At 44.6% G+C, this 13,047-nt stretch overlaps 1 protein-coding gene across 2 annotated transcripts in view; it reads left to right on the top strand.

Moving 5' to 3' along the window:
* The window catches only part of ccdc186 (coiled-coil domain-containing protein 186), a 67,907-nt gene that overhangs the window by 1,169 nt on the left and 53,691 nt on the right, over positions 1 to 13,047 (top strand). For both annotated transcript variants that reach the window (XM_083636174.1, XM_083636175.1), the window contains exons 2-5: positions 491 to 1,483; positions 3,632 to 3,758; positions 6,737 to 6,865; positions 11,865 to 12,077. In XM_083636174.1, coding sequence (XP_083492300.1) covers positions 537 to 1,483; positions 3,632 to 3,758; positions 6,737 to 6,865; positions 11,865 to 12,077 — 1,416 coding nt within the window. In that variant the 5' untranslated portion in view covers positions 491 to 536. The remainder of the gene's footprint in view (positions 1 to 490; positions 1,484 to 3,631; positions 3,759 to 6,736; positions 6,866 to 11,864; positions 12,078 to 13,047) is intronic.

Here is a 13,047-nt window from a genome sequence, read left to right as displayed (position 1 = left end):
ACTATAGATGCAGTTGCTGAAACAGCTTGGTCAAAGTGTACTTAACGCTGATGCTTCTCAGACACTTCACACTCTCCTCCTTTGTGCTTCACTATGATTTCTGACATGGATAGGAGTTGAAGGTGAAAGTGCTGCAAGGGGGTGTAATGGTTCTGTCGTCCTGCATTGGTTGGATTATGTTTCGCACCACACGGGCCTATGTGGAACTAGACCTTTGTCACAGTTGTTGACACCACCACACCTTGTATTAGAGAGAGAGAGAGACAAAGACAGAGACTGAGTGGCTGTTGGGCATGCTGAGTTATGTTTAGCTTTTGGTTACTTAGGTAGTCAGTTAGCAGAGGACTAAGGTGAGGAAATATGAATCCTATCATTTGGGACTATTATTGAGGTGACATATTGTGACATTGGATATCCTCTCTTCTGTGTCTGTCTCTCTCTCTCTCTCTCTCTCTCTCTCTCTCTCTCTCTCTCTCTCACACACACACAGATTCAGAGCTGAGAGGGAACAGCCTGGCCCTGCCTCATTTACAGACATGATGGAAGAATCAGAGGTTACATCTGTGTTGGAGGGATCGCCCCAGATGAACCAGCTCAGCAACAGCACATCTAACTTGTGTGAAGAGGAAGAGATCTGTCACAACAGTGCAGATGAGGCAGAACTGTATAGTAACGCAGATGAAGACGAAGTGCATATTAACAGTGAATTGATAGAGGCAACAGCACAGGTTCAAATTGACACACAGACAGAGCCAAATACTCCAACATGCAGTCAGACACAGGCAGAGGACAGGGAGCTGGGCTCTGATACTAGTTGTGATAGTAGTACAATTTCTATGGAAGATGACAGACCTCCACTTAGTCTTTCAGATGAGGCCGGTGGAGCCTTGGTGGCCCCAATCACCTCTTTGGATGAGGTGTTAGAAAGCTCTCCTTCTGTTCTCAAAGGGACAATAGAAACATTGTTGACTTTGGAGGTAGCGAACGATTCTCAAAACAGAAATCAACATTGCCCCATGGAGACTTCGCCTGATGTTGATAATGGAACAGTTGAAAGTCCATCGTCCTCTTCCCCCCAACGGGCTTCCAAACACTCACCGACAGACTCGACGGCCACCTCCGGGATCTCAAACGGCCCTTCTACCCCCAGTTCTGAAACTGTTGGCTCCTCGGTTGCTTCCAGCCCGCAAACTAATGCCAACACCTCAGTCCCCTCACACCTCTTGTCAAGCCCGTATGACACAGATTGCAGCCGGAAGCTCATCTCCCAGATCCAGCGCTCGCTGTCACAGGAGTCGTTGCTGGATGAGCTCGAGTCTGAGCTGCTGGCCTGCCAGCTGCCTGACGGTGGAGGAGGTGGAGGAGACAGAAAAGGGAGCCCCCCTGCCAATGGCCTTCCCACGGACCAGGAGGAGGACTGCATGGTTGTCTTTGAGAAATGTATCCAGTACAAGTATGCACAGCAGGAGAAAGCTATTCAAAGGTAGGTAGACCGTTACTTTGTAGAAGGGACAGAGCAGTACAAAAACTTTGAGATACAACAAAGTTGGTCCGTCCCAGGTCCTTTCTGTGTGGAGTTTGCATGTTTGCATGTTCTCCCCGTGTTCCCGTGGGTTTTCTCCGGGTGCTCCGGTTTCCTCCCACCACCTAAAGACATGCATGTTAGGGTAACTTAATACTCCTGTCAGTGTCCCTGACCAAGGCACTGGCAAAATAACTGGAGTTGCTCCCCGGGCGCTGCACTGTGGCTGCCCACTGCTCCTAGTTCTAGGAAGGTTCCTAGTAGAGGATGGGTCAAATGCAGAGTGGTAAGCACTATCACCTCACAGCTCGAAGGTCGTGGGTTCGATTCCCACCTGGGGACGAGGTGAACGCTGAAGGAATGCGTGCCCGTCCGCATATCCTCGAGTGCCCACCACCCGGGTGGGGTCGGCAAAATGGCCTTTCTGTGTGGAGTTTGCATGTTCTCCCCGTGCCTCCCGGGGGTTTCCTTCATATAGGAACCCCCTTCACAAAAACATGCAATATCCTGGTTGCTAATGTGGTTCCTCCTCTGATCGTTAAGGGCGCCTGTTCAGAGGGAGGGGAACTGGTTGGAATAGCGTGAACCTCCCACGTGCTATGTCCTACCGGTGAAGCTTCCTCTGTCAGGTGAAAAGAAGCGACTGGCTGACTGCCCATGTCTCGGAGGAAGCATGGAGCCAGTCTCGGCTCTCCCCAGATCGGCAGAGGGTGGAGTAGCAACCAGGATTGAGAAATCAAATGAGCACTAATGGGGGATAAAATGGGATAAAAAATCGGGGGGGGGGGAATTTCCTCATGGGGATAAATAAATGATAACTTAAACTTAAACTTAACTTAAAAAAACTTAACTTAAACTTAAAACTAGATAAGAGTTTAGTAGAATGCTTTTGGCTGTTTTCTTCTTAAATGTTGCTCTGTTCACACAGAGCCATATTGAATAGTCTGATGAAGAGAGAAAATTTACCGTCAAGATGTTTATTGTTATGCACACAGCGTGTTGCACTGTGATGCCACTTCATTAGTATTTCAGGCTTATCCACCTGCTGCTGGCAGCCAGTCCATGGCCCTGGTGCACCTGCTGCTGGCAGCCAGTCCATGGCCCTGGTGCACCTGCTGCTGGCAGCCAGTCCATGGCCCTGGTGCACCTGCTGCTGGCAGCCAGTCCATGGCCCTGGTGCACCTGCTGCTGGCAGCCAGTCCATGGCCCTGGTGCACCTGCTGCTGGCAGCCAGTCCATGGCCCTGGTGCACCTGCTGCTGGCAGCCAGTCCATGGCCCTGGTGCACCTGCTGCTGGCAGCCAGTCCATGGCCCTGGTGCACCTGCTGCTGGCAGCCGGTTATGTGATTGGCCACCTTCATCCCATCATCAAGCACAGGCATTGTAATGGCTCAATTCAATTAAAGCATTTACCGTAAATTCCGGACTATAAGTTTTTTGGCCTTTTTTGGCCCCTGCGGCTTATATAACGGTGCGGCTTATCTATGGATTTAAAAAAAAAAAAAAAAAAAAAAAATCTCTCTTTTTTAGCACTCTTTCTAACTATAAATCCACTTCTGTTTTAATTTCCTCTCTTGCCCTCTTTTAACAACATAACATAACATAACACAACACAACACAGGTGGTGTTGTGTTATGTTGTTTTGTTGAAATGTTAATAAATGGGAGCTTCCTCAAATAGCCATCTCTTTCCCGACAATCCCCTCTGTGCATGAACCCTTACATATGGTAATTAAACATTAAAACACAAAAAAAAAAAAAAAAAACATTAAAACACCCGCGGCTTATAGTCCGGTGCGGCTTATATATGTAAAAAAACAGTCAACTTTGCAGGTGCGGCTTATAGTGCGGAATTTACGGTACCTATTTGCCACGTTTTAGGAAAATTGTCCCAATATATATATTTAAATATATATATTTTGCTGCTGTGATAAAACTTGTTTTTCAATGTTAGTGTTGCAGATGGGATATCTTTTCCTAGCTCTTTCATGGCACACAACTTTTTTCTTATGGCCTTCATCACAACAATCTGAATTCTTCAATGTGTGTGTGTGTGTGTGTGTGTGTGTGTGTGTGTGTGTGTGTGTGTGTGTGTGTGTGTGTGTGATAGGTTGCTTGATGAGAACAAGAGGCACCAGGAGTTGATTCTGGGCATCTGCTCGGAGAAGGACACCATGAGGGATGAGCTGAAGAGGAGGACGGAGACAGAAAAACACTACATATCCACCATTAAAAAGGTCAGTCTCATTCTCTTTGGCCAACTCCATTCGTTTAGAGAACAAACCATCACTCGGTTTTGAACCAATGTCTTATCTTAAGCTATAGGTTGGAATCATGAATTGTTCTTGGGTCATTTTCTCGTGGGATCCGGCATGGCAAGAATAAAAGTATGTTTCAATGGCCCTGTTGTATAATTTACACCTTTAGGATCAATGGCAAAAATGGATTAAGCGCTCCTGCCCTAGAAAAAATAGGGATCTGATCTAATCTGTCAGATTGTCACCCTCTGATAGGTCTGGGTAGATTGTATGCTATGTGTCATTGTTTCCTGATCCTGACTACAAAATATACATTTCAGAATGTAATGTCGATATAGGCCTAGTTAAATATAAAATAGGTACATTTAGAGTAAACCAATGACCAATTTGATCTTCTAAGAGACTGGAGTTTGGCCTACAGTACCGATTAATTTTACAATTACAGGCTAAACCAGTGGACAAATGGTGTGTGGCAGGCAGCACAGGTCACAATGACGTTACTATGCAATGTAATCTACTGTAGTGGCTAGCCCTGTTTAGGCAGTAATGAGGTAATAAGGTCAATCAAACACAAAGCAGCCTGGCAGGAAAAGACTTCTGATTATTGTAACCAAATGTGCGTCAAAAGCTAGATGCACTCGTCAGAGATGTGATAGTTGTTGTTTTTTTGCACGTCAGGCCTTTCTTTCACTGTCGCCATAGCAAAATAGAGCCGTGTGTGTGTTGTAGGTAACAGGGTTTGTTTGATTAAAGCTGTGTTCACAGAACTTCACACCGAGATATTTATTTTTCTCTTTGTTGCTCGATTCAACCCTTTGGAATCGCTCTGTCGCTCTGTTTAAATCGCTCGTCAACAGGCACAATAATTGACGGACATCTGGGGGCTATAACGTTACACAATGTCATGATATTTGTCCACTACGAGCCACCGTAGTTGTTTACAAGCTAAGCCTATCAGCGTGCTCCTAATGCGAGCTCTATACCGGTAGTACAGACTTCACTTCATGTCAGCTGTCAGCCTGTCAATCAGCTGTCAATGTGGTTTGTTGCCACACAATAAACCAGCGGTTTGTTCCAAGCCAGTGGGATCCTTGACTCACTCTCACACGGCAGCCAATCAGCGTTGAACAGCGAGCGACTGATGCCAGCGTAATTTCGCTCGAGTTGGGATATTTCATCTCGGGCGACGAGCGAATTTTCTCCCTATCGCTCTGTCTCTGTCGCTCGGACGCCCAGCGATTTTTCTCCCGGGCGAATATACGCTCAATCGCTCGTTTGCATTGACTTTGTATGTAAACTCGATGCCAGCGAAAAACGTTAATAGGTTGGTGTGAACGCAGCTTCAGCGTTGTTTTGAATGCAAGCTGCTACAATGTGTAAGATTGTTTATGATGTACATGCAAGCCCAGTGAATGTTTGGCTTTCTCCTTTCTTTTCTTTTTTCCTAATAGAATAGTTCTCACTATTTGCTGACTGTCCTACTGATATTGGAGACTTTACCATTAATAGTAGACATTGTATCCCCTTTTTTTTTTAAGAATAATAATGTTTCCTGTAAGAAATTCCTTATTCAAGCTAGTGGCCAGGGTCTAGTTGTGTGTGTGTGTGTGTGTGTGTGTGTGTGTGTGTGTGTGTGTGTGTGTGTGTGTGTGTGTGTGTGTGTGTGTGTGTGTGTGTGTGTGTGTGTGTGTGTGTGTGTGTGTGTGTGTGTGTGTGTGTGTGTGTGTGTGTGTGTGTGTGTGTGTGTGTGTGTGTGTGTGTGTGTGTGTGTGTGTTGTGTTGTGTTGGGAAATTAGTGCTTCATAATTGTGGTGAGATGGATTTTTTTTTTTTGCCGGACTTGCTGACGGCCAGATTTTAATTTGTCGGACTTTGATTGATTTGACGTGTGTGTGTGTGTGTGCGCGCGCGTGTGTGTGTGCGCGTGCGTGCGTGCGGGGGGATTAGTGTTTTATAGCCAAGGCAGCTATAAAGCTTGGCTATAAAACACTGTGGGAAATGCTGAGCAATTAGGTTGACACTGATTAGTTGAATTTCAGAGAAGGCAGCAAAAGAAGACCTACTTAGATGAAATAAATACCATCATTATTATTTCAGGTTTACCTTGCCATAGGCATACTGTACCAGTTCTCCTTTGTTTCAAACATATTGAGGGCTGGAGCCAGAGGTTGGGTTAGACTTTCTCATTGTCTGTTTGTCCATCCCCTTTTTATTTTTTGGGGCTTTTTCAATTTTCCCATACCGCATGTATCGCCCATCGATTAACATGGGCGAGAGTCGATCCGGCGGTTTTGCCGGATCCGCAAACGCAGCCGTAACGCATCTGGTGTACATTGCCTGTAAGCCTTTGTGGTACATGCTACCAGGTGAGGCACCGGGGCATCCGACTCGTCGTTTGTAATTTTGACCGACAGAGTTGTAAACATTCCGTCATAATCTAGTATTGCCCGTCATTTGACATTTTTAAATGATAATGAGACTATTTCATATAATTTTATTAACAAAAACATTGACCACAATAACATTTAATATACAGAAGAACAAATTTAGATTGCAGTAAAACTTCTATTAATAGCCCCCGGCGTTTAATTGCTTCAATCACAGCCAGCGTACATTTGGGGCATGCTTCTATATGGGACGGCCGTTTGATTCTTTTCGCACAAAATTCTTGCTCAGCAAAGATTGATCATAGTTAAAAAAAAAAAAAAAAAAAAAATCTGTTTGTGACGGAAAATATTTGGTTAATGCAATCTCTTCCTGGAACAATGCTCATTTGCCTTCCCCTTCCTCTGCTGTCTAAACCTTTTGAAATGTCATCCTGTCTAGCTGGTCAGGCCAGGTGTGGTCCAGGCTGAAATGTCACCCTGTGTAGCTGTTCAGGCCAGGTGTGGTCCAGGCTGAAATGTTGTCTGACGCGTTGCTTAGTGCTTACCCTTTGTGTGCTTTTGTGTCTGCAGTTGGAGGGCAGGGTGGAGGAGCTGCTGAAAGAGCTGAGAGAGTCGCGGGACAAACTAGTTCACCAGGACCAGTCAGCCAAGGGTGCCATCCAGCAGATTCAGAAGGAGATGGCCTACCGCCTGGAGCAGGTATAACTAGGGCCTTGACTGTCGGGTCACTATAGTTTTACCCCAGCTTGGCCCTGATTTGTATAGCCTGTGCTGGGCTTTAGATGTTGCTGTAGTACATGTACAGTACTGTACTGTATGTTGGTAGCCCAAGGCGGTGGTATGTTCATGTTTCCTTACACATTGGACAAATTAAATTTTCAACTGTTGTTGTAGTGTTGTTGATAGATTCAGGTCAAAATCCTGACATTTTTGTGTCAAGTATTTGAATTCGTCATATTTTATCATTTTATGCATAGTGGCTGCTCTCCCCAGGTTGAAATCCCAGTTCTAGATTCAAATTTCCCTCTTCTTCCTATTGACAGAACCGTTCCAAAAGTTCGAGACCAAACAACTCCCAAATACCCAAAGCTCACAAATACGTTTGCATTGTATTCATCTGGTAGGGGTGTCACGATACACTAATTTCACGATACGATACACGATATATATGCGTGTTGATTCTGCTAAATTTGTTCTATTATTATTCAGGAGCAATATCACGATATCATTTTTTTCTGACGATACGCATATCGTGACGTTTCTATATCGCGATATATCGTGCGACGAAATATCGTGACACCCCTATCATCTGGTGATAAGAAATACTTTTTGACTACGCAGCTAAAATAAGATATGCACAGCTGTCTGTACCTTAGAAGAAGTTTTTCTCAAAGCTAGGAGCAGAACGTTCAAGGTCTTTGCACACTCAACTCTTGTTATTGCAGATCTAATCACTTGTTCACTGAATAGTGGAGACAAGCACATTTTTCCACTGGTAGTTTGTAGTTTCCACAGCAGGCTGAAAACATGGAGGGTACCACACTCCTTACAGTTTTGTCACACTTCACAATTTTCAATTTCACTGTTCAATGAGCTTTAGAAAGTCGATTTAGCAGTCGGCCATCCACCCCCCCCCCAACCCCCCGTTAGGCCTGCCTTAACTCATTGAGTGCCAGCCACTTTTGGAGAACGGACGCTCCCAGTGCCAGAGTTTCAGAGCGTTTTCAGTGATTTCTCGAGGCCCACAGAATATTGTGTGATATTACTATGTAAACACTGAACACGCACAAAGAACGATGAGACTCTATTCTATCATCTGCAAAAAAAAGTTTATTGATCCCATTTTCCGTTCTTTAGTTATGAGCCGGAGAAGATAGCTTGATTCATCCAAAAACAGTAATTTTTTTCTAGAAGCTGAGATAATTGGCCTTTTGTGAAATTAAACATTTCAAGCACACACTGACTCTGAAGCTAATCTTTTCTAATGTAGTCACACCTCAAAAATAATTTCCTTCAATAAAACAGTTTAGGCCAGGGAATTTTGTTTGGCAGAATAATATTTTTAGCTACAACCAGCAGCGCTGGCCCCTGCGTGCGCTGCTGGTTGCAGCTTCTTGCTGGTCTTGATTTGCTGCTGGTGGGCATCGGATATTCTGGCTTGCGTTTGTCAATCCTGTCCTGCTGCCTGGGTCTGTCTGGGTGTTGCGTGCTGCTCTGCGTGCCCCCCCCCCCCCCCCCCCGCCCCGCCCCGCCCCGCCTCGCCTCAACTGCACACTCCTCCTCCTGTCTGTGGTGGCTCTCTGCTGAGTTTGCTGTGCGCACAGTGAAGGGTGCAGCTTTTTTACAGCGTTCCGCGTGTGTTTGTCACCGGCAACGATGCCTCCAGTTGAGAATAATAACTCCACGGTGTGGATGTGCGGATGTGCTGTCGCAACCGACACAGAGCGGCTCAATTGTGGGAGCAGATTGGCTGCTGCAGGCACAGCTGCAGTAACGTGCTTCAGCATATCGATGCATACGGATGCGATGCGATTTCCGTTTCCATAACGACTTCTTCTTTGTTTTTTCCTTGCCTTTCTGTTATGTGGAGAGCACTGTCGCCACCTAAGGGTTCTGTAAAATAGGTTATAGACCTCCAATAGCTACAATAGTTGTACCAGAGATGTATCAGGGATTGATCCACGTCCCACCGTCAAAAAACGCAATTGACGACAACCGTCGTCATTGGCACTCTACGTCAGTATTTGAATTGACGACAGCTGTCGTCATTGGCATTCAATGAGTTAATATATTGTATTAAGCAACTAAGCTTGTATTGTACCCTTGTGTTACGATTGTGACCCAGCCGGAATCAGCTGTTCCTCCCGAGGTTTGAAACAAGTGGTCATATGATGGTAGGACAACTCGATAGGCCCCGAGGCAACTCTTTTGTGAATAGACACAGCAGACACAGAGTGACACGCACCACCTCTCTGATACTCAGTCATGAAGTCTCACACTCTCTGCCCAAACACCAGCGTGAACACCAGAGGGAACAGAACAGTGCAGGCTCAGCACTGGAACACGCAGGTGTTATCTGATAGAGCCGTGGCACAAGAGCATCTCGTTGCCATGAGGAATGATCACACACAGATGTGAAGAGCAATGGGGGAAACTGGTGAATGAGCTATCAATGAAGCAGGTGTGCAGGTCCATTATTACCTCTGTCCAGAGTGCTGGGCTGAGCTTACCATACTGTAAATCAGGGGTGGGCAATTATTTTTCATGGGGGGCCACATGAGAAACCCAGATTGTTGCCGGGGGCCGAACAAATATTGTCATGCCGTAACCCATGGATGGGTAACTTTGATGATAGAGAGGGCCACAAAAAATGTCCTCGCTACCAGGTTTTGCCGAGGGCCGAACGGCGCCAGCGCGAAAAATTTGGTGCATTTGAAGCCAGGTTTAGAGGAATAACTCATTTTAAATTAACAGTTGTGATGTCATTATTCAGTTTTAACCACCAATATTTGATCCTTTTCTCACTCACTCCTATGTCACCACCTGCTCTCAGGGCTTGAAATTAACTTTTTTGACCACGTGCCAATATGGCTGCTAGATTTTAAAGTTACCAGCCAATTAGAATTTCCACTAGCTGAAATGTTTTTCTTGAAATAAATCAGAATATGAGTGGGTTAATTTAAGCATAAGTATCATAAGTGTCCCGGGATGATCAAAGCCTGTGTTGAGCGTCACACAAGAACAAAAATGCAGTCTTGAAGCTAAATAAATCCAAAACCAATGAGTTAATTAAATTTCTACTTCAATGTAGCCTTTTAGTCATAAAGATTATTGAAAGATATTCCATATTCCAGACTGAAATGCTATAACAGAAGTGGAGTATTGGCCAGAATATGACATGAACATTTGGACACTTATTCAGCGGGTATCTTGCATGTTGCGTTCAGGTACACTGTGTGTGTAAAAAAAAAAAAAAAAAAAAAATATATATATATATATATATATATATATATATATATATATATATATATATATATATTTTTTTTTTTTTTTTTTTTTTTTTTGGCAATTCCATCGCGGGCCACACAGGTGGCGGCCGCGGGCCGTATTTTGCCCATGTGTGCTGTAGATGTAGATTGGCAGAGTATATTCAGCCAGTGAAAAGTTAACTCTGTCTACAATGTTCTTCTACTGTACTAATAGGCATTCAACAAATGCATAATTTCTTTTATAGATCATTAGTGTGCCAGGGCAACATTTTTATGTTTTTGTTCGGCACAAAAAATACTTGGCAGTAAATGCGCCTCAAATCCTACTCTTAACCTTAAGCGGACTTAAGCTGACTGTATTACCGGACAGTAGCAGTGAGACATCCCCACGATCCACTTAATCCACAGTATAAGTATTGAGCAGGTTTCACAATAACAATACAAATGACATTTTTGGTATCAATACACATATATTTCTGTCTCTTACCAAAACAGCTGCATCTGCCTAAGTACTGGCCATGTTTGCCGTCATGGCTACTGATGATTTACTGGCTGCTAAGCCTCGTGTCAGTGGGCAGTGTTCTTGCCCAGCCCCCCCCCCCCCCCCCCCCCCCATCTTAAAAGATAGTTGTGGAAGTAGGAAGAATTTATACGGGCCAGGAAAAAGCCAAACATGACTAGGCCTAGGTTTAGATGTGTCCGCAACGAGGTGTTTGACTTGCTGCACTGGTAGTCATCCGTCGCATGGTTAGGGGGTAGGTTACATAAACGAACAATAGATGCATGTGGTGGTGGGGCAGTGGGGCAGTGGTGCCCCGAAGCGAGCTTGTGACCGGAAGGTCGTCTGTTCAATCCCCGGGACCGGCAGGATAAATCTGGCTGGGGAAAGTGAAAAGGCAGCGCTTGCTCCTCCCTCATTACCACCACTGAGGTGCCTTTTAGCAAGGCCCTTAAAGCCATCCGCTCCAGTGGAGCTGCTCAGTGGCCAGCAGATCAGACTGTGTTTGTACTGGGCAGCTTCCAAGTCTGAATGTGTGTGTGAATGTGAACAGGGCACTCCTGAAAAAGAGAGCATTGCTCTCTGAGTGAGACTCCCCTGAATAAATGAAGGTAAAAAAAAAAGTGGCATTGTTTATCAGTGGTTTGTTTGTAATTATACTGACAAAATGGATGGACGTATCGGAATGGTTAAAATCGTCAGAACTAAAAAAAAGAAAATCCAATATAGATTGGACAGTTATTGAGTGTTAAAGTGTGGACCAGTGACATCACTGGTCCACACTTTAACACTCAATAACTGTCAAATTAAATGACAGACTTCAAAACCGTTTACAGTTTTCTGATATACTACTGATGTTCTAATGATACAAAGCTGGTTGAAAATGGGCGGAGTGTTCCTTTAAGTATTTGGAAGAAATTCTAAAGGTTTCCCATTTTTGCTGTTGCACACTCCAAGGCGCTGTCTCATGCTAGAAGCCTGCTCCCCACCTTGTATGTCAGTGCTCAAGCGTTCACAAATCCATTAGCCATGCCTGAGTAGCACAGCACCTTTTACTCCACACAACCACACAGGAAACATCTCTATGGAACGGAGCGTTGCCCGATGCATCACCACCATATTATATACCTCATTGGACGGCAGTGAGGAGAAAGCTATAAAGCGCTATGATGAAGCAGCCACCATCTTTGCCCTCTCTCCTCCCCTGCAGGTGAATAAGAAGTGTGATGAGGCACGCCAGGAGAAGGAGGCCATGGTGATGAAATATGTGCGCGGGGAGAAGGAGGCCCTGGACCTCCGACGAGATAAGGAGGGGCTGGAGAAGAGACTGAGGGAGGCCACTAAAGAGGTGGACCGCCAGGCGCTCAGAGGAAACCAGCTGGCCCAGGAGAAAGGCCGGCTCCAGCAGCTGTACGATGCCAAGGTAACACTGTCACGGCTTGAAAATGCCTTGCTAACAACCAGTGGCGCTGGAAGTACTTTTATGTAGGGGGTGCTGTAAGGAAGGAAGGACAATTTGACGTTTTTTGGACTTTTAGCCATATTTAGAGGAATATTTAATTTTAAATTAACATTAGGATTATACTGTTATATGTCATTATTCAGTATCTTCTCCTTTTCTCACTCACTTTCATGTAAGCACCTGCTCTCCCTTTAGTCGTTTTACACTACAACAGACAGCAACACAGGCATAAACACTGAACTTATTATTATTATTATTATTATGGAAAACCAGATTATGATGAAAATCAAACACTTTTGAAGAGAGAGCGTATGAAATAAGATTAGAGCTGGGAAGCACACACTGTTTTTTAATGCATCTTGTTGGTGGTATAAACACAAGACAGCCAAATCCAACAATTTTGAAAATCCCATCTCTTGCTACCAGGGGGTGCTGCAGCACCCTCAGCACCCACCTTCCAGCTCCCTTGCTAACAACCAAGGAGCAGCACAGCAAGCAAACTGAACTGAAACTCAACCTTCAAAAACCTTCAAAAATTACCCAATCTATAAAGAGAAATGTCAAGCTGTCATTTCACCTCATCTAACAAGAAATGGCAACAAAACACTAACGTAAAGAAAACATTTGCAAGCCATAAGCTGATGTTATCATAGGGTCTTGACTCTTTCACACAAAGCCCCAGAGAGGTACTTGGATAGACTACTTGTTTTTCATCCATATCTGGCCTCTAAATAGCACTCAGGCATTTGTGGAGAATACCTTCGCATTCCAATCTGTGTTGATATATGTGTGTCAAGTCAAACTTGATTTATATATGTCATACTGTATGTGTGTCAAGTCAAACTTGATTTATATATGTCATACTGTATGTGTGTCAAGTCAAACTTGATTTACCGTAAATTCCGGACTATAAGACGCACCGGTGTATAAG

Source organism: Poromitra crassiceps, assembly GCF_964638095.1.
Source record: "Poromitra crassiceps genome assembly, chromosome: 4".
Lineage (NCBI taxonomy): Eukaryota > Metazoa > Chordata > Actinopteri > Beryciformes > Melamphaidae > Poromitra > Poromitra crassiceps.
The sequence above is the reverse complement of the archived record's forward strand: the minus strand, read 5'-3'. Positions and strand labels throughout refer to the sequence as shown.